Source organism: Poeciliopsis prolifica, unplaced genomic scaffold, assembly GCF_027474105.1.
Source record: "Poeciliopsis prolifica strain line A6 unplaced genomic scaffold, Auburn_PproV2 SCAFFOLD178, whole genome shotgun sequence".
NCBI classification, from domain to species: Eukaryota; Metazoa; Chordata; class Actinopteri; order Cyprinodontiformes; family Poeciliidae; genus Poeciliopsis; species Poeciliopsis prolifica.
In genome coordinates, this window is record NW_026562553.1 from 289,149 (window position 1) to 310,755 (window position 21,607).

A 21,607-nucleotide genomic window follows, 5' to 3' on the forward strand; every position below is an offset into this window, starting at 1 on the left:
ATGAAGAAATATGAGAAGTAGGTTATGGAATTGCCAGAGGGATTCGTAATGGGAACAGAGCGGCATTCTTTTCAGGAAGTGTTTCATGTCTGAGAATCTCATTCAGGGAGGATGTGTTTCGATGGGAAATCCTCACTCAGAGTAGCAGCGCAGATCCCAGTTTGTCCTCCAAGTCAGGCTAACATGGCCACACTGCTGCAAGTCATAATGACTTTGTCAAGTCATTATTGTAACTCTACTTTCACCTACCTGCTCAAAACTGTTGCTGGTATGGATGAGTAGTTTTGGGGCTGATGGAAAGACAAACACACCTGGCAGCTAACAGAACAATCTGTTGCTGAATGTAGGAAACTAACTAGCTGATAACACCTGGGGAGGTGATTAGTGAAATGGGAACCAGGTGAGCACAGAAAGGGCAAAAGACCTAAGAAAGAAACACATACTGTATTTTCCAGTCACTATTAAAAACAGTTCAAAAAGTGCTACATATATCAAATATGACTGAACAGAATTTGACTTAGTAATTTAATGTGTTAAAATTTGGCCTCTGTCTCTTTAAAACTGCTCTTTCTGAAACTCCACCTTCAGGAAGTTATTACAACATGGCTCCTCTATTAACTCTTTAGCAACTTTTTAGAGAAGTAGCTCCTATAATGAGCTCAGCAGGTGTGCAGTTCCATCAGGTGTTTGCTAATTTCTGCTGGCTAGTCTGAAGGAGCTGAGTGGGAGAGTTATGATGGAGGGCTGCTCTCTGAGCTCTTCACCATAACTCCACCTCTGTGAGGCGGAAGCTTGGAATCTGCAGCTCCAAAGAGGGCCTTGGTGCTTGGAGGGGATGTTTGGTCCAACCAGGTGTTTTGGACACCTGGAACTGCCATGGAGATTGAAGGATTTCTCAAACATGCATGAATGAGTCAAGACAACATTTTATGTGTGTTTTTGATAAAGAAATCACACTATAACATGATGTAAAACTAAAAAAAAAGTTTATTTTATGCAACACTTCCCCTTTAATCTCATCGAATTCAAGAACACACTGAAGTCTGTCAGTCTGGAAAGGCTAAGTCATTTCCCAGACTTTGGGACTCCAGTGTAGCATCTGATTACTTTTTTTACTCTGCCACTCAGTTCAGTCTGTTTACAGATCTCACACACGCACGCCCACACGCCACACACACACACACACACACACACACACACACACACACACACACACACACACACACACACACACACACACACACACACACACACACACGACAGACTTGGAGAAAAATCATCTAAATGTGAATTCAGAGAGGTTATGCTAAAAATCTGTAATTACAGACACATTTTTAAATCAATATGTTGTCTTTTAATTGATAGAGCAAACGTGATTATTAAATTAAAGGATAACTCCAAGGTATTTCAGATAGGTTTGCTAAGTGTCCTTTATTTTTTCAAACCCTTCCATCTGTAACAGTAGAAATGGTTTGTTGTTATATTCATCTTAGTTCAGTTTATTATGAGTGGAGAAAATAATGAACCTGTAATTTATCTAAGTTTAAATATTACTAATGAGACTACTGACATAAAATTCTTACCAGATGTTATTAACAACCATATTAATAGGCACAAAAATGAAATTAGAGTCACTATTTACAATTACTCTTTGAAAAATTTGAATTAATATAAGTCACAAGATTTAATTATATTTAAAGATTCAAATACGTTTGACATGCCATACGCCTGATCTTTATCAGCCAATTCATGCTGGAAAACCTTTTACCACCCCAGACATTGACATCAAAATAAAATTTAATGCCCAAGTACTTTTGCAAACAAGGAACTTGACGTAGAATCAGACACGTGAGAGGAGGAAGCTGGAATCAAGACTACAAATTTCCAATTGCAAGAGGATAAATCTATCGACTAAGTCCATTAATGGATACTGCAAAGACAAACTGTTGGCTATTTCGCAGCATGAGATTCAGACCCAGTACATCTTAAAACCCAAACTGTAGCTTTGTCCTAAACAATAAAGATACTTTACATATTGTTATCTCACTGTTTGGATAAATAATTTGGTAATAATCAGATGAGCAAGGGGACATTTCATCTTTATGATCAAAACATTACTGAAAGCTGAGCATGATGCAGGGTTCCACTTCCTCCCTCTGCGTGAGCTCAAAGCTCTCTGTTCCTGTTTAATGACAATGACAATGACAACACAAACTGTGAGAATAGTCTCTGATTTTGCTGGGACTTTTTTGCACTTCTCTGTAAATATTTTTCAATAATCAATATATATATATATATATGTATATATATTTATATATGTATTTATATACATGTGCAATGTCATGTGTGCTTCAAGTTATTTCGGTGACTGTTGAGGAATTTTATGTTATCAAAACATAAAATATCAAACAAAGATTACATAAGAAAATATCACAGCATTTTCTGAAATTATAATTATAAGGGAAATAAAATGTAACCAAACCAGTCAGGCCCTATGAGGGTAAAAGTAATGAATAATTACATTTAAAAAAAACTATTGTAAAGCAGATTCATAAGTCTGTATACGCCACGAAACAGCGCCCTCTTCAGACATGAGATATTAAATGCATGTCTGGATTTGATGTTTGTCATACAAAAATAAATTTTTGCAGAAATGTTTTCCTTAGAGCCCGTTCTGATGTAGAGTTTCTCATCGTGGGCCTTTAAATGACTTATTTTAGCTTGAGTTATTTTTAAAAGCAATATCATGTGAACAAATCTGGATATATTGCGGATTTTCTTAAATAAGGTCAAAACTAAACATACAGATATCAATATCCATACATATGTTGTAGTTACTGCTAAAGAAACCCCTACATTCATATATTTTTTAAAAAATTAGAATAGAAATTTAATACAACTTTAGTAGTTATAGTTTTCTAACTTCCGTTTATTTATTATTTATTTGACATTGGTTGTTCTACTCCTAATTCCTAGTGATGTATTCAATTGTGCTGTACAAGTGAAGCGTTAGCAAATAGATTTGTAAGTCAGCATATTTATGTATGTATTTAAAGCAAAGTTTTAAGTCAATTCAGCTCTTTTTTCACTTCCAGGATCAGTAACAGATATCGGTTTGGGAAGTGAAACCAAACCGATATCTGGTGCATCATTACTGCAGCTTAAAAATGATGTGTTTGTTAAAGTGTCAATAGCTATCAGTTACTTCACATAATTGATAAGACTGATGGTTTTTAGATATTCATATGAAGAGGGCCCAAACCAGTTTGAATGATCAAACCTTTACTTTATTACAACTCATGCAGTCATAAAGCAAAGCTTTGACTTAGATATGTGTCAGAGGTCATCGCTGGAGTCCTGACTGTTCAGACGGTGGTGAAGGTGAAGCGAGACACATGATGGTATTCATCCCCGGGACGCAGGAGGCAATCTGGGAAGGAAGCCTAAACATACACACACACACACACACCTTTGGTTTGGCAACACAGACATGACTTAAAAACACATGTTTTTGATTAAACCACATATTTAGACAAAATGGGCAGAAAGAGCAGTGAGCGTTAGGGAGGTGGCTCTCTTCTTTAAAAAGATCCTTCTGTGTAACCAGGAGAATCGACTGAAAGTGTAATTATTCATTCATCTAGTTTCTCCCAGGTTATTATTAATGCATCTTATTCAAACATTGCAGTTACATTATTGCATTTTTAGCGAGAAGTGTTATTTTTTATTCAAAAAAGTAACAGAAAATTATCTTATCTTTGTTTAATGTATTTTTAATGTGTAAAAAAAAGGCTTAAGTGGTTAAATAAAAAACCTGCGGAAGATGCCAATTTTCTAGAGAGATTATTTGAATAATTGTCAGAACAATTGATTACTAAAAAGAATCATTAGTTGCTGTCCTAAATAATAGTAACTTTTATGTATTACTATAAATAAATAGTGATATTGGATTATCCCATTGAAATCAACATGTCTCAATCATAACAAAGACCTTGCAAAGAACAGCATCAAACAGAGCATAAAAAAACCAAGAAAAAAGTTACAGTTGTAAGATTTTGATATTTTCCTAAGTTTAATCATTGGAGTGATTCTCCATCCAGCCACATACCTGGTTAACAGCATTGGGCCAGTTTTGTGTCTCTAAACAGAAGGCGCTGTGCTTCCCATACGTCACTCCTCCCTTTCCTCTGACGGAGCCATCCAGGACATTGGCGGTGTAGAACTGGACTCCTGGTTGGCTGGTTGACACCTCCAGGACACGCCCACTGGGGGGATGAAGCACTCTGAAACGAGGAATAAGGTTTGCCTTTCAAAATCAATAACAGTTTTTGCTGTGTGAGCATGCATTGTGCGGCTACCTGGCAGCATGTCTTTCTGTCCAGTCATCTCTGGGCGAACACAGGCAGAAGTTGTGGTCAAAGCCGAGGCCAGGAACTTTCTTCAGCCGGACACCGACAGGAACCGGCACCCGGAGGTCAAAGGGTGTGTCCTCCACAGGGCGGATCTCTCCTGCCAACAGATTGGCTCTGACTTATTTTCTTAAAAAGCATCTTTTTGGGGGGACGTAACAAGAAAAAAAAAGTATTTTCTCTTATTCATGAATCTTAAAGGGAATTCAAAAGTGACTAGAACTGTTATTAGCAGGTCAGAACTTTACATGCAGCCTAAAAATCTTCAATTGGTGAATCTCTAATAACATTCCTTCCACTATCCCACTATTGTCAGAAGTAGAGCAGCTTAAGACTAAGGTAAGAGACTATATTATGTCAGAGAAGGACAAACGTCTGCACTCACCTGTAGGGATTGATGTGTCATCAACAGGCAGGTAAGACTGTGCACTGATTGACACCTCATGATCATAGATCTGCCGCTCCCTTCATCCAAAGGATGTAAGAACACAAACACACACATATAGAAATGATTTATCACCGTGTGTAGCAAATAGTATTTGTGTCATGATGTGTGTGTGACATCGCTATGCATTAAGTTGGGAACATTTATGGTGGGGAAAGCAGAAGCAGTCAAGCAAAGAATCTCAAAATATGAATGTGAGTTTTGCTGTTAACTGTCAAAACTTCAGCAATAAGGCAAGAATCACATTTTCACTGGTCAGTAAAATATTTTAATGAAAATGCAAAATCTGGATATATAGCTCAGTTAAGCTAGCTTGACTTTTACAATCTTATGTATTTTTAAAAGTTATATGTATCAAAAATAACTTTAAAGAAATTTGACTGTAATTTAATGCCTTAAAAGTGGGACTCTTGTCTCTTTAAAAACACCTGCTCTTTCTGAAACTCCGCCTTCAGGAAGTCATCACAACATGGTTCCTGTGTTACAATGTTTTTACCAGCGATGCTCTGGTAAGTAGCTCCTATAATGGGCTCACCAGGTGCACAGCTCTGGTGGAGGTGTTTGCTAATTGCAGTTGGCTAGTTTGAGAAACTGAGGGAAGAGCTCCTCTGTGAGGTGGAAGCTCTGAAGCTGCAGCTCTGAGGAGGAACTGTGTTTTGAAGGCGGGGCTATGTCCACCCAGGCGTTTTGCACAGTTGAATGGTTGCCGTGGAGATTAAAGGATTTCTAAACATGCAACACTCCAGGCGCATCTTTGATGCAGGAATAACATTGTACATGATGTAAAGCTGAAAAAAGTTGATTTCACATAATAAAGTTTCCAGGGTGTGAATGATGTCGAGGTCTTACCTGCCCTGCTAGGTTGAAGTAGGAGTGGTTGGTGAGGTTGATGGGAGTGGTTTTGGTGGAGCGGGCTCGGTAGTCAGCAGTTAAAGTTTCCCCCTAAGTAGAAACAGAAAACACAAACTTCACCAACACAGGCAGGTCATGTGCAAAATCAGCTCAGTAAAACATCAAGATGAGCCGAAGATGATATTTGAAAGATGAGTCTGGGAAACAATCTGGATAACCGAGGCGCTGTCCAGTCTGCGACGTTTTCCATCCCAACCGGCCTAGTTGCTATAGAATCCGTCCTTCAACCTTCTCGTTTTCAGGAGTAATGGTCTGGAACACACTGCAGCTCCATCTGAAGCTGATAGTTCAGCGACAAACTTCTACTCAGGTTTTTAATGGTCTTCTCCTCAGATGTAGATTTTTAATCTTTATTTATTGTTCAGTTAACCTAACTCTAGTGTTTTCAGCAACGACTTTCTACAAACCTTTCTTCCTCTTCTGAAATGATTGTTGCTATGAACTTCACAATCCTTGTTTTATACATCCTTCAGAGAAGAAATGAGGCAAATGTTCTGATACATGGTTCTGATGCTGAGACATGAGTATGTTTACCTGTAGAGTGTAGGAGACAGAGACCTGAAGTTCACCAGGGTAGCCCTGGTCTCCATCTGGACTCGTATGACTGAGGATCACACCACCTTCCACTTGTGCAGCAAGCCAGACTGCCTGGACAGAGACACCCAGGGAGGAACTCAAGAAAAGAAGATTTCCTTTTGAAACGTCCCCATAGAACCAGGAAACACAAACAGCTGCCCTACATCTGGTCCTTAAAGTTTTTATCTCCTGGATGAGATGAAGAATCTTCATCTACAGAAAAAAAAGCCCCAAGAATTGGAAGAAAAACTGGAAAGCATTCTTGACAACTTGTTGCTTCAGTCATTTATCAACCTAGTTAGGCTCTCAAAATATAGAAATCATCTTAAGCAATCAAACGAAAAGCCAATATTAATCAATGTCCTACATTAAACTTAACACTGCCTGGGTAAAAAAGATAGGCATTTTGGTTTGGTCTCCTCTTTCTTTTATTTTCAAAAAGAAAGAAACTTGCTGTAGCTGTCCTGTTACTGGACGAGGAAATGCTTCACATTTTCTCTGAACCCACCTTGAAATGTTTCATTGATGTTTCCAGACCAGGAACAGCAAACACACTCCCCAAGCGTTCGTCTTACCTTGTTGAAGCCATGCAGGCCTCCATGCAGGGCATTTGGTCCATTGTTGGTATCTAGTTGGAACTCTTTTCCTTCCACCACAAACTGTCCTTTTGCTATCCTGTTAGCCACACGACCCACCAAGGCCCCCAGGTACCGTTTATCTGACACATAACCTGACAACATAAAAATGTGATTGTTCACCTTTATCAAAGGTAAGTATGCAGTCACTTCAATTTCTCTCAGCTTTTCCAGGCATCGGCCCAAATCAAGTTTCAAGCTAACTGGACTGGTTAGCTTGATCAATCAAACAGACTCTGACCAGAACTTATTACAAAAGATCTAAAGTTAGTCACAACTGAGGGTTGGAAGAAATGTGTTGTAGGGGTGGGAGCCCTCTACAATACATTTGTATTACTTTGTTAATTTATTATTTATCAAATAATTTTTTTCAAATGTTGAATATTTTATGTCTTACCTTCCAGGTCGTCGTAGCCGAGGACTACATCCTCCATCTGCCCATGTTTTCCTCTGCAGTACACAGACCTTATAATGGCACCCAGGGTCAGGACCTCCACCCGCACCTGGGGGGACTGGAGGGTCCACATGTCCACGCTGCCGAGGCCAGGGACCTGTCCCCACTGCTGATGGCTGACCTGAGTCATCCCGAGTCTGATCCTCAACATGGAGGGAAAGAAAAAACAATGGCCATCTCTTTAAAACCATCCATCTTTCAAAAAATATCTGTGATTTCAGTTCAATTACACAAATATCGTAGAATACAGAACCGCCTTTACCTTCTGGGGTCCAGAGCATTTATGGTTTGTTTTATTTACCTTTATATTTCTCCATAAAAACCATTAATATCGCCTGATGTGGTGTCAGTTTTTTCACTTATTTTTTCTTTTAGGTACACTGTTATTGCATATTAGACCTTTAGTCGTATAAAAACATAAAATCTCACTTGGATTTTTTTTTTCACTGTGAACCCACAACTATTTACAACATTTTTTTCTTTTCATTTAGAATGCAAATGTATAAATGTACATTTCAAAAAATGATGTAAAAGTATTGCAAGCAACACAGTTTTATTAAATTATTAGCATGGAAATGCAAAGAATTCCTTATTTGTTTGAGTACAATAATTTGTGAAACCCCATAGGCCAAAAGGCCCTTCTCACGTTCACCAAACGTATCCAGACGAACCTCTAGAGTGATGTGAAAATATTCATCGACTGCAGAGACAAAGCATGTGTGTCCTGTTGCGTCTGGAACAAAACTAACAGCATGTCAGAACTGCACACCAACCTCCAGACATGGTGGTGGCAGGTAATGGTCTGGAATTGATTTTCTTCGTTAGAACCTGGAGATGGACGGTTCAAGCAACTCCTACATTTTTCTTTATATGTTGGACGTGTTTGGAAAACAAATGTCTGAGCTGACAGTTTTGACCTGAAGGAAAAACAGAAATGTGTCTCAGCCAAGAGAATAGGACGTAAATTTCAAAATTGGTCCAACAGTAAGTATTCCTTATATATACAGTATTATATGACTTGACATGTCTGTGCTGCAAGATTAGTTTGTTTATATTTGAGGTGCAGACATTTAAATGAGCTTCTTATTTTGTTAATGATGAAAACGATTTGCAGCTGCTGTGCGAACATCTCTGAGTGTCTTCTGTGGAAATGTCTGCAGACTCTGGGATAACCATCATTCTGATTTCTGTTCAAATAACTCTATTTCTCTGAAGCAACATGAAAAATATGAACTCCAGTTCCAAGTATAAACAATTTTAAGAAGCAGCATGAAACTGAATTATTTACAGTGCTTCTCTGTGGTCACCACCAGGCTGTTTAAAAAACTTCGGTCAAATCTGCTGGTTGTCACTAAACCTCGCCGCGTTAAATGTCCAGTGCAGAAGAACCACCACGACATGAGCGGCCAGGTGTGCCCCTTAGTTTCGTACACCCACAAAGAGCGCCTCGATAAATTCTGACTTAAAAGTGGAAAAGGTCGCTGACCTTTAATGGGGGCTGGGAGGCAAAGTTCGGGAGAACACCTGAGCCGACTGGACCTTTCCTCGTCAGAAACCCAGAGCTGAAGTCCAGCTGAGGAGCTGACAGGCTCACGAGCTTCTCCTTCCAGGCCAAGCCTGAAAACCAGTGTGAATGCTCCGCTTCCAGCCCCTTACCTGCGAACGCCTCACCAAGTCCAGGAGAGAAGAAAGCGCGTGAGACGTCAGACGAATGCGGAAGTCACGTGACTGAAGGGGCGTGCCTCAAACAGTTCTCTCCATAAGAATCTACGACATGTGAGAAATATCCCGAAACTCAGCAAAAATATCTACTGACCAAGTTGTTGAATATTTTGATTTGGCATCACTTAAATACTATGGCTGGAGACGTTAGAAGGGATGTAAATCTTTAGTTATTTTAGGCCAAAAACATTATTTTGACATTTAATTATTTTCTAGTTCTGTGCTGGATTTATGTGACCTGTCAGCCTGACGCATCAGCCTCAGTGGTCAGCAACAGTAGCACTGTTTTACAGAGGATTCACACAATCAAATGTCTGTTTCACGATGCAGCGCAAGAAGTATGAAATCTTTTTTAAAAATTACATTACCTTGCATTATTGTTTTAAAGAATGTGTAATTTGCATTTTATGTGGAATAAGTGTTAGATACTTATTGGGAAAACCCAGTTAATATTGGGCCATAAATCTTTGTTTCCCATTCCAGAGACCAGATGTTTCCTGTAGTTCTGGACCAGGCTTGCACTGCAGTATGGGTTCTGGTCCACTCCTCCAGAGGAAGCGAAAGCAAAAGTTGAGACTCACTACAGATTCTGAGAAAGTAGGGCAGATTTGAGCCCAAGCACCAAAAGCCTAAGTGGAAACAGTCAATGAACACAAACCATGAAATTAACTTTCAGGTTCTCAGCTCTGTTTATGGGAATCATTATGAGTCAATCCATCAAAGGAACATCCCACTATTTTCTACATGGAGATCTTGAGTATGAAAACATATCAGTGTTAATTTATTGTCCTCTTAGGGCAAATTTCCTTGCAGCAAAGCAGTAAAAAAAAATAAAAATTAAGAGACCCCAAAACAGAGTCAACAAAACTACAACAGAACAAATACAGATGGTGAAATGTATTTATGACCATATTAAATATTAGCATATTTTAGAATAATCACAAAATTATCGAGTGTAACACAAAACGGATTTCTCTTTCAAAACCTAGTCTCCAACATCTTCATGCTCTAAAAATGAACTGTCATCAAAAAAACGTCACCAGGAGTTCAGTAACTCTGAAATGTATTCAAACTTTTGTTAAAAAACAAACAAACAGGTTCTTCTATTTTTTATACATGTACAATATATCTACTTATCCACTTAGTTAAAACTAACAATATTATTATAAAGTTTTTTTTTATTTCAGTAATAATTCACCAAGTAAAACACACTTTGTAGGTTATTTCCACACAGACTGGTGTGCTCCTTCAAGATATTCATATCTTACAAACCAGTGTGTATCTGATAAGCAGTACATATTTCCTAGTATTTTTAAGTCTGCAACCAAACAAGTTGTTCCTATTGTGCACCACAAGGTGGCAGGATAGCAATAGATGGTACTTTATGCTGGGTATCTGCAGGGCTTTTCCAAGGTAACAATTAACAATGTACATCGATCCGAAGCCAAAACAAGTAAGCCGGAGAAAGGTTTTAAGATGTTCTTAATTCAGGACTGTTTGGAAATCCATGAAATGGTGCAAAGAGCCCATATACTATGCAGTGAAGTTTCCCGCTTGGCCTTCTGACATGGACGTCGTTTCTTCTGGAACTGGACTCTATATGAAGCTCTTGAAGCTGTTTTCCTCTGTTGCGCCTCGTTAACCCGCTCTGCCAGGCCCTGTACCTCTGTGGCAAAACTGTCCAGCTTACCGTTGATCTCATGTCCCAGATGGTCAATGTTTTGTTGTAGCTTTCATTATCCCCCGTCTACTCAGTTTGCTTCACCTGAAATCATCATGTTGTTTTTAAAAAAATAATTATTCATTTAACCTAATGATAGTCAGTTCTGATTGCAAAAACAATAATATTTTCTAATAACAATGTACTTGCCCTGATTCTCTGCATTTAACATACATACAGTCATATGAAAAAGTTTGGGCACCCCCATTAATCTTTATTATTGTTATTTCTAAATATTTGGGTGTTTGCAACGGCTATCTCAGTTTGATATATCTAATAACCGATGCACACAGTTATATTTCAGTACTGAAATGAGGTTTATTGTACTAATAGAAAATGGGCAATATGCATAAAAACAAAATTTGACAGGTGCAAAAATTTGGGTACCCTTATCATTTAATTGATTTGAATACTCCTAACTACTTTTCACTGACTTACTGAAACACAAAATTGGTTTGGCAACCTCATTAAGCTTTGAACTTCATAGCCAGGTGTATCCAATCATGAGAAAGGTATTTAAGGTGGCCGATTGCAAGTTGTTCTCCAGTCTGGATCTCCTATGAAGAGTGGCATCATGGGCACATCAAAACAACTCTCAAATGATCTGAAAACAAAGATTGTTCAACACAGTTGTTTAGGGGAAGGATACAAAAAGTTATCTCAGAGATTTAAACTGTCAGTTTCCACTGTGAGGAACATAGTAAGGAAATGGAAGACCACAGGGACAGTACATGTTAAACCCAGAAGTGGCAGGCCAAGAAAAATATCAGAGAGGCAGAGAAGAAGAATGGTGAGAACTATGAAGGACAACCCACAGACCACCTCCAAAGACCTGCAGCATCATCTTGCTGCAGATGGTGTCACAACAATTCAGCGCACTTTGCAGAAACAGAAGCTGTATGGGAGAGTGATGCGACGGAAGTCTTTTCTGCAAGCACGCCACAACGGAGTCGATTGAGGTATGCAAAAGCACATTTGGACAAGCCAACTTCATTTTGGAATAAGGTCCTGTGGACTGATGAAACAAAGATTGAGTGGTTTGGTCATAAAAAAAGGCGTTATGCATGGCGGCAGAAAAACACAGCGTTCCAAGAAAAACACTTCCTACCCACTGTGAAATTTGGTGGAGGTTCCATCATGCTTTGGGGCTGTGTGGCCAATGCTGCTGGGAATATTGTTAAAGTTGAGTTTTGCATGGATTCCACTCAATATCAACAGATTCTTGAGACTAATGTTCAAGAATCAGTTATGAAGTTGAAGCTACGCCGGGGATGGATATTTCAGCAAGACAATGATCCAAAACACCGCTCCGAATCTACTTAGGCATTCATGCAGAGGAACAATTACAATGTTCTGGAATGACCATCCCAATCCCCAGACCTGAATATTGTTGAACATCTGTGGGATGATTTGAAGCGGGCTGTCCATGCTCGGCGACCATCAAACTTAACTGAACTGGAATTGTTTTGCAAAGAAGAGTGGTCACAAATACCTTCATCCAGGATCCAGGAACTCATTAGAAGCTACCGGAAGCGACTAGAGGCTGTTATTGTTGCAAAAGGAGGATCTACTAAATATTAATGTTGCTTTTCTGTTGAGGTGCCCATAGTTTTGCACCTGTCAAATTTTGTGTTTATGTGTACTGCACATTTTCTTTTAGTCCAATAAACCTCATTTCAATATTAAAATGTTACTGTGTCCATAAGTTATTGGTTATATCAAACTGAAATAGTTATTGCAAACATCCAAATATTTAGAGATGAAAATAATTTAGATTAATAGGGGCGCCCAAACTTTTTCATATGACTGTAGAAAGTACATCAGTTGATGAAGAGATTCATTGTGTGCTAATGGTTTCACAGGACAGAAAACATAAAAAATGTGACGTTTCTTTCTCCAGCAGAACTGAATTTAAGGATGTGCTCAGCTTTAAGCCTCAGACATTCAAACTTAAGCTGGATTTCTATGCGCCGTTTTCTACTTTGTATTTGGGAATCCCAAGCTACTCATTCAATAGGAATTTTATTCCAGTAAAATAGTGAAATCGTAAATATAAATGTAACAGAGAAGGAAATGTGACTGTTTTAACTCTTGGCAAGACAACTTAGATTGTTGAAAAGTCTGTTAATCACCCCATAAATGACGACACATTTCTAAACACAACTCATAAAAGGTTCAGTTCACCTATTTTCTACCAAGCAAAGAAACTTATTTCCTATTCACAATGTTAATGTTATGAGGTGCGATGAAGGTGGTGAGGAAAAATGCAGCGGACCCAGGTTGCAATGACATAAATTATGGTTTTAATGCTGATTGGCACACAAATAACTCTAAAAGTCCAGGTTGCTGGTGGCAACTGGTGAACCTCAAAAACAACACACAGACTGGACGGAGGAAAGGACCCGACTAGACGTGACCAGACGGGGACCTGACCAGAAACAAGGGACACAGGTGGGTTTAAATGTGTTTAGCTTTTAAATTGATAAATATTCATTGTTTTGGGGACAGGGAGTCTTTTTTTCTGCTTGCTTCGTTTTGCTTCTTTAGATCAATGCAGAGTTGTATGATTTTTGTTTCACACTGAAAGAAAATGCAGGAATCAATACAATCTAAGCAGCATAAAAATAGAGGCAACACATCCCACAATCTAGCAGCCAAGCAATTGCATAAAATAACCTTTTGGCCTTTCAAATGCTCCTCTCTGGTGATTTTTTGATTGTTTTTAATGTTGCTCCAGTGTAAGGGAAACTCTATTTATGACATAGTGATATAAATAAATTGGTGTGAATTCAGGACAAATCAATAATTTGATGAACACATCAGGATGGAGGAAGTATGGGTCGGTTTGGAAGCTAGCAATTTCCAACTTTTGTAAATATCACCGTCTATGATCCCCAATCAGGTTTGTTACGTTCACAGACAAGTTATCTCCACTCCAACAAGAAGAAGCCACCAAGAAACTGGTAAAAACAACTTGGATAAATAACTGAAGTCACTCTGTTCAGTTCTCCCATCCTTCACTGCCGACGTCCGTCATGGCGCCTCCAATGATGAAGTGAAGCAGTTGCAAAGGGTTAATAGTTTCAATCATGCAGAACTGATCTGACTGTTGCTATAGCAACGATCAGAAGCAAGACATTGTCCAGAACTACAGTGAGCTCATTGTAGCTATGACCTCATCAATGACTTAGATCTATGACATAGTTCTATGTCATAGATCTAAGAACCTCTGAGGCTATAAAAACTTGCATCTCAAAACCTCAGTTTTCAGTTGCAATTCTGTTTAGCCATGTCTTTGGATCTGAAAGCGATTGGAACGACATTTTCTTTCCTGTGTCTTTTGGGCTTGGTTATTTGGCCAGCACAGCCATCAGGAAAACATTGAATGTTATCCTGCCAAACCTACAATTTGGAATGCCATCTAAGGATGAGGACCTGGATGTCTTTGATTCCTTCCTCTTCAATCCTTCTCCGGCTGGAGAAGAGAGTGACGAGGATAGACTTCCCTACCAGGAAGAGTGGCCGGATGATTTTAACGCTTTTCTCTTCAATCCTTCTCCGGCTGGAGAGGATTGCTCAGAGGATAATCTTCCCTCTGCACGATGGATGGATGATTATGATGTGATAGATGCCTATCTTTTCAGGCCTTCACCACCTGCGACGCAAACTTCTCCGGCTGGAGAAGTTTGCGTCGCTTCAACCAAAGATGAAGCAAAAATCAACAGTGTGGAAGAGACTCCTCAGCTAGGAGTCTCTGAACTAAACAAGGAAAAGCCGGAAGAGCCGACGTCTGCAACAAAAGAGGACGTAAAAGACATCGGCGTGGAAGAGACTCCTCAGCCAGGAGTCTCTGAACTAAACAAGGAAAAGCCGGAAGAGCCGACGTCTGCAACAAAAGAGGACGTAAAAGACATCGGCGTGGAAGAGACTCCTCAGCCAGGAGTCTCTGAACTAAACAAGGAAAAGCCGGAAGAGCCGACGTCTGCAACAAAAGAGGACGTAAAAGACATCGGCGTGGAAGAGACTCCTCAGCCAGGAGTCTCTGAACTAAACAAAGAAAAGCCGGAAGAGCCGACATCTTCAACAAAGGAGGACGTAAAAGACATCGATGTGGAAGATGGAAACAAAGAGAAGCCTAAAGAGCAGAAAGCTTCTCCTCCATCAAAAAGAGCCCTAGAAGATTGGACTCCAAAAGATTCTTTTAGTTTTCTTCCAAAACAAACTTCCCCGGCTGGGGAAGCTTTGAAGATTAGGAGGTTTTCACCTCTACCTCCCCCACCACCTGTGGAAATTTGGGATGATAAGAAGGCAGTGAAGAGAAGTAAGAAGGCATGTTGTCGATTATCTTGACTGCCTGATTTTAAGTATGTAGCATCTTGTTTTTTCACTTTTCATTTCGATGAAAAGTGAAAAAACTTGCGAAACAGAGGTCTTGGGTTTGAATCCTGGCCTGGGTTCAAACCCAAGACCTCTTGATCTCCATGAGCATGAGTGGGTTCTCTCCGGGTACTCCGGCTTCCTCCCACAGTACAAAAAGATTTTTTAGATAAAAAGTGCGTACATTGGGTTGTGCCTTTGTGATTTCTAGGCTGTTCTCATTCTGTCTAGTTTCTAGTTGAAGTGTCACTTTGTGTCTGATGAATAAAACTTCAATCCAGCTGAGTTTACCAGTTAGTAAATGATTGCAAACACACATCAAATTTGCCATTTTCTCAAAGAAGAATGTCTCAGACAAATTGTTTAATCCCACAAAATCAACATTACTTTGAGTTTGGTGATGAGGAAATGCAAACTGAGGGGATGAAATCCCAATCATCAATTCATTTTTAAAAAGCAAACCTTCCATCTTCCTTGAGCATTACTGCAGACTGTAAGTAAAGCATAGACCAATCGCCACACGTTTTCCACAATCCACCAAATGGTTCATAAATTAGTTAAATTGATTTGCTATGACAGCAAACAGATGCGTCAGTTATTTTTCACACTCACTGATCTTTATCCAAAACACAAAATGAGTCCAGAAATGGGAAATTAGCTGCAATACTCTCAAAGTCTTCTTGTGATATATAGCCATCCTGGTCATAGTCATAATTTCTGAAAACGTAGCTCTGATAGTCGGTGAACTGCAGACAAATGGGAATTATTGCCAAGACTCATTTGTATGAATCATTTTCATAGAGGCTATGCAATGTAGTTTAGCTCTATTTGGATTTTAATGTTACAATCAGTTAAATGAAAGACACAACCAGCTGCTTACTGTAAAATTTTATGCAGGAAGATAAAAAAAACAGGATTCAGCTGAAAATTTAGGAAGCAAAAAACAAAGATATGGGTAAAAAAAAAAGTAATTTATATGGAAGCCCATTTCCGCCAAGGAAAAAGAAGACCAACAGAAAGTCATAATTTCGACTTTCAAAGTCATAATTATGAGATTCAAAGTCATAGTTATGAGATTTGAAGTCATAATCATGAGATTCAGTCATAATTATGAGATTCAAAGTCATAATTATGAGATTCAAAGTCATAATCATGAGATTCAGAGTCATAATTATGAGATCCAGAGTCATAATTATGAGATTCAAAGTCATAATTATGAGATTCAGTCATAATTATGAGATTCAGAGTCATAATTATGAGATTCAAAGTCATAATTATGAGATTCAGTCATAATTATGAGATTCAAAGTCATAATTATGAGAATCAAAGTCATAATTTTGACTTTCAAAGTCAATTATGAAATTCAAAGTCATAATCATGAGATTCAGTCATAATTATGAGATTCAGAGTCATAATTATGAGATTTGAGTCATAATCATGAGATTCAGTCATAATTGAGATTCAAAGTCATAATTATGAGATTCAAAGTCATAATTGAGATTCAGAGTCATAATTATGAGATTCAGAGTCTTAATTATGAGATTCAAAGTCATAATTATGAGATTCAGTCATAATTATGAGATTCAGAGTCATAATTATGAGATTCAAAGTCATAATTATGAGATTCAGTCATAATTATGAGATTCAAAGTCATAATTATGAGATCAAGTCATAATTTTGACTTCAAGTCATAATTATGAGATTCAAAGTCATAATCATGAGATTCAGTCATAATTATGAGATTCGAGTCATAATTATGAGATTCAAGTCATAATTATGAGATTCAGTCATAATTATGAGATTCAAGTCATAATTATGAGATTCAAAGTCATAATTATGAGATTCAGAGTCATAATTATGAGATTCAGAGTCTAATCATGAGATTCAAAGTCATAATTATGAGATTCAGTCATAATTATGAGATTTGAAGTCATATTATGAGATTCAAGTCATAATTATGAGATTCAAAGTCATAATTTTGACTTCAAAGTCATAATTATGAGATTCAATGTCATAATTATGAGATTCAGAGTCATAATTATGAGATTCACATAATTATGAGATTCAAAGTCATAATCATGAGATTCAGAGTCATAATTATGAGATCAGAGTCATAATTATGAGATTCAAAGTCATAATTATGAGATTCAGTCATAATTATGAGATTCAAAGTCATAATTATGAGATTCAAAGTCATAATTATGAGATTCAGTCATAATTATGAGATTCAAAGTCATAATTATGAGATTCAAAGTCATAATTATGAGATTCGAAGTAATGATTATGAGATTCAAAGTCATAATTTTGACTTTCAAAGTCATTATGAATTCAAGTCATAATCATGAGATTCAGTCATAATTATGAGATTCAGAGTCATAATTATGAGATTTGAAGTCATAATCATGAGATTCAGTCATAATTATGAGATTCAAGTCATAATTATGAGATTCAAGTCATAATTATGAGATTCAGAGTCATAATTATGAGATTCAGTCATAATTATGAGATTCAAAGTCATAATTATGAGATTCAGTCATAATTATGAGATTCAGAGTCATAATTATGAGATTCAAAGTCATAATTATGAGATTCAGAGTCATAATTATGAGATTCAAAGTCATAATTATGAGATTCAAAGTCATAATTTTGACTTCAAAGTCAATTATGAATTCAAAGTCATAATCATGAGATTCAGTCATAATTATGATTCAGAGTCATAATTATGAGATTCAAGTCATAATTATGAGATTCAAAGTCATAATTATGAGATTCAGTCATAATTATGAGATTCAAAGTCATAATTATGAGATTCAGAGTCATAATTATGAGATTCAAGTCTAATCATGAGATTCAAAGTCATAATTATGAGATTCAAGTCATAATTATGAGATTTGAAGTCATTATTATGAGATTCAGAGTCATAATTATAGATTCAAAGTCATAATTATGACTTCAAAGTCATAATTATGAGATTCAAGTCATAATTATGAGATTCAGAGTCATAATTATGAGATTCAAAGTCATAATTATGAGATTCAAAGTCATAATTGAGATTCAGAGTCATAATTATGAGATCAAGTCATAATTATGAGATTCAAAGTCATAATTATGAGATTCAGTCATAATTATGAGATTCAAGTCATAATTATGAGATTCAAAGTCATAATTATGAGATTCAGTCATAATTATGAGATTCAGTCATAATTATGAGATTCAAGAGTCATAATTATGAGATTCGAAGTCATAATTATGAGATTCAAAGTCATAATTTTGAGTTCAAAGTCATAATTATGAGATTCAAAGTCATAATTATGAGATTCAAGTCATAATTTGACTTCAAGTAAATTTGATTCAAAGTCATAATTATGAGATTCAGTCATAATTATGAGATTCAGAGTCATAATTATGAGATTCAGAGTCATAATTATGACATTCAAAGTCATAATTATGAGATTCAAAGTCATAATTATGAGATTCAGAGTCATAATTATGAGATTCAAAGTCATAATTATGAGATTCAGTCATAATTATGAGATTCAAAGTCATAATTATGAGATTAAGAGTCATAATTATGAGATTCAAAGTCATAATTATTAGATTCAAAGTCATAATTATGAGATTCAAAGTCATAATTTTGACTTCAAGTCATAATTATGAGATTCAGAGTCATATGAGATTCAGTCATAATTATGATTCAAAGTCATAATTATGAGATTCAAAGTCATAATTATGAGATTCAAAGTCATAATTATGAGATTCAGTCATAATTATGAGATTCAAAGTCATAATTATGAGATTCAGTCATAATTATGAGATTCAAAGTCATAATTATGAGATTCAAGAGTCATAATTATGAGATTCAAGTCATAATTATGAGATTCAAAGTCATAATTATGAGATTCAAGTCAAATTATGAGATTCAAAGTCATAATTTGAGATTCAAGTCATAATTATGAGATTCAAAGTCATAATTATGAGATTCAAAGTCATAATTTGATTCAGTCATAATTATGAGATTCACAGTCATAATTATGAGATTCAAAGTCATAATTATGAGATTCAGTCATAATTATGAGATTCAAAGTCATAATTATGAGATTCAGTCATAATTATGAGATTCAAGTCATAATTATGAGATTCAAAGTCATAATTTGACTTCAAAGTCATTTTGAATTCAAAGTCATAATCATGAGATTCAGTCATAATTATGAGATTCAGAGTCATAATTATGAGATTCAGAGTCATAATTATGACATTCAAGTCATAATCATGAGATTAAGAGTCATAATTATGAGATTCGAAGTAATAATTATGAGATTCAAAGTCATAATTTTGACGTTCAAAGTCATAATTATTAGATTCAAAGTCATAATTATGAGATTCAAGTCATAATTTTGACTTTCAAAGTCATAATTATGAGATTCAGAGTCATAATTATGAGATTCAAGTCATAATTTGACGTTCAAAGTCATAATTATGAGATTCAAAGTCATAATTATGAGATTCAGAGTCATAATTATGAGATTAAGAGTCATAATTATGAGATTCGAAGTATAATTATGAGATTCAAGTCATAATTTCGATTCAAAGTCATAATTATTAGATTCAAAGTCATAATTATGAGATTCAAGTCATAATTTGACTTCAAAGTCATAATTATGAGATTCGAAGTATAATTATGAGATTCAAGTCATAATTTTGAGTTCAAAGTCATAATTATTAGATTCAAAGTCATAATTATGAGATTCAAAGTCATAATTATGAGATTCAGTCATAATTATGATTTGAAGTCATAATTATGAGATTCAAAGTCATAATTATAGATTCAAGTCATAATTTTGAGATTTAAAGTCATAATTATGAGATTCAAAGTCATAATTATGAGATTCAGAGTCATAATTATGAGATTCAAAGTCATAATTATGAGATTAAGAGTCATAATTATGAGATTAAGAGTCATAATTATGAGATCAGAGTCATAATTATGAGATTCAAAGTCATAATTATGAGATTCAGTCATAATTATGAGATTCAAGTCATAATTATGAGATTCAAAGTCATAATTATGAGATTCAGTCATAATTATGAGATTCAAGTCATAATTTGAGATTAAAGTCATAATTATGAGATTCGAAGTAATAATTATGAGATTCAAAGTCATAATTTTGACGTTCAAAGTCATAATTTATAGATTCAAAGTCATAATTATGAGATTCAGTCATAATTTGACTTTCAAGTAATTATGAGATTCAAGTCATAATGAGATTCAAGTCATAATTATGAGATTCAAAGTCATAATTATGAGATTCAAAGTCATAATTATGACATTCAAAGTCATAATATTAGATTCAAAGTCATAATTATGAGATTCAGTCATAATTATGAGATTCAAAGTCATAATTATGAGATTCATCATAATTATGAGATTCAAAGTCATAATTATGAGATTCAAAGTCATAATTTGATTCAAAGTCAATTTGAGATTCAAAGTCATAATCATGAGATTCAGTCATAATTATGAGATTCAGAGTCATAATTATGAGATTCAGAGTCATAATTATGTTCAAAGTCATAATCTGAGATTCAGAGTCATAATTATGAGATTCAAAGTCATAATTATGAGATTCAAAGTCATAATTATGAGATTCAGTCATAATTATGAGATTCAAAGTCATAATTTGAGATTCAAAGTCATAATTATGAGATTCAAGTAATTATGAGATTCAAAGTCATAATTTGACGTTCAAAGTCATAATTATTAGATTCAAGTCATAATTATGAGATTCAAAGTCATAATTTTGACTTCAAGTCATAATTATGAGATTCAAAGTCATAATTATGAGATTCAAGTCATAATTATGAGATTCAAGTCATAATTATGAGATTCAAAGTCATAATTATGAGATTCAGAGTCATAATTATGAGATTCAAAGTCATAATTATGAGATTCAAAGTCATAATTATGAGATTCAAAGTCATATTTGAGTTCAAGTCATAATTATGAGATTCAAAGTCATAATTATGAGATTCAGTCATAATTATGAGATTCAAGTCATAATTATGAGATTCGAAGTATAATTATGAGATTCAAAGTCATAATTTTGACGTTCAAAGTCATAATTATGAGATTCAAAGTCATAATTATGAGATTCAAAGTCATAATTTGACTTCAAGTCATAATTATGAGATTCAAAGTCATAATTATGAGATTCAAGTCATAATTATGAGATTCAGTCATAATTATGAGATTCAAAGTCATAATTATGAGATTCAAATTCATAATTTTTCAAAGTCATTCTGAATTCAAAGTCATAATCATGAGATTCAGTCATAATTATGAGATTCAGTCATAATTAT

At 35.7% G+C, this 21,607-nt stretch overlaps 1 protein-coding gene across 1 annotated transcript; it reads right to left on the reverse strand.

Annotated features, from left to right (window-relative positions):
- Nucleotides 1-3,265: 3,265 nt before the first annotated feature.
- Nucleotides 3,266-7,568, reverse strand: LOC129356560 (galactose mutarotase-like). The gene is made up of 8 exons (XM_055026144.1): nt 7,375-7,568; nt 6,918-7,072; nt 6,301-6,414; nt 5,704-5,796; nt 4,795-4,870; nt 4,359-4,509; nt 4,109-4,283; nt 3,266-3,443 (listed from the first exon to the last, which is right to left on the reverse strand). Exons 1-8 carry the CDS (start codon nt 7,559-7,561, stop codon nt 3,366-3,368), a joined length of 1,029 nt encoding a protein of 342 aa, XP_054882119.1. The 5' UTR covers nt 7,562-7,568; the 3' UTR covers nt 3,266-3,365.
- Between the last annotated feature and the right edge of the window lie 14,039 nt (nt 7,569-21,607).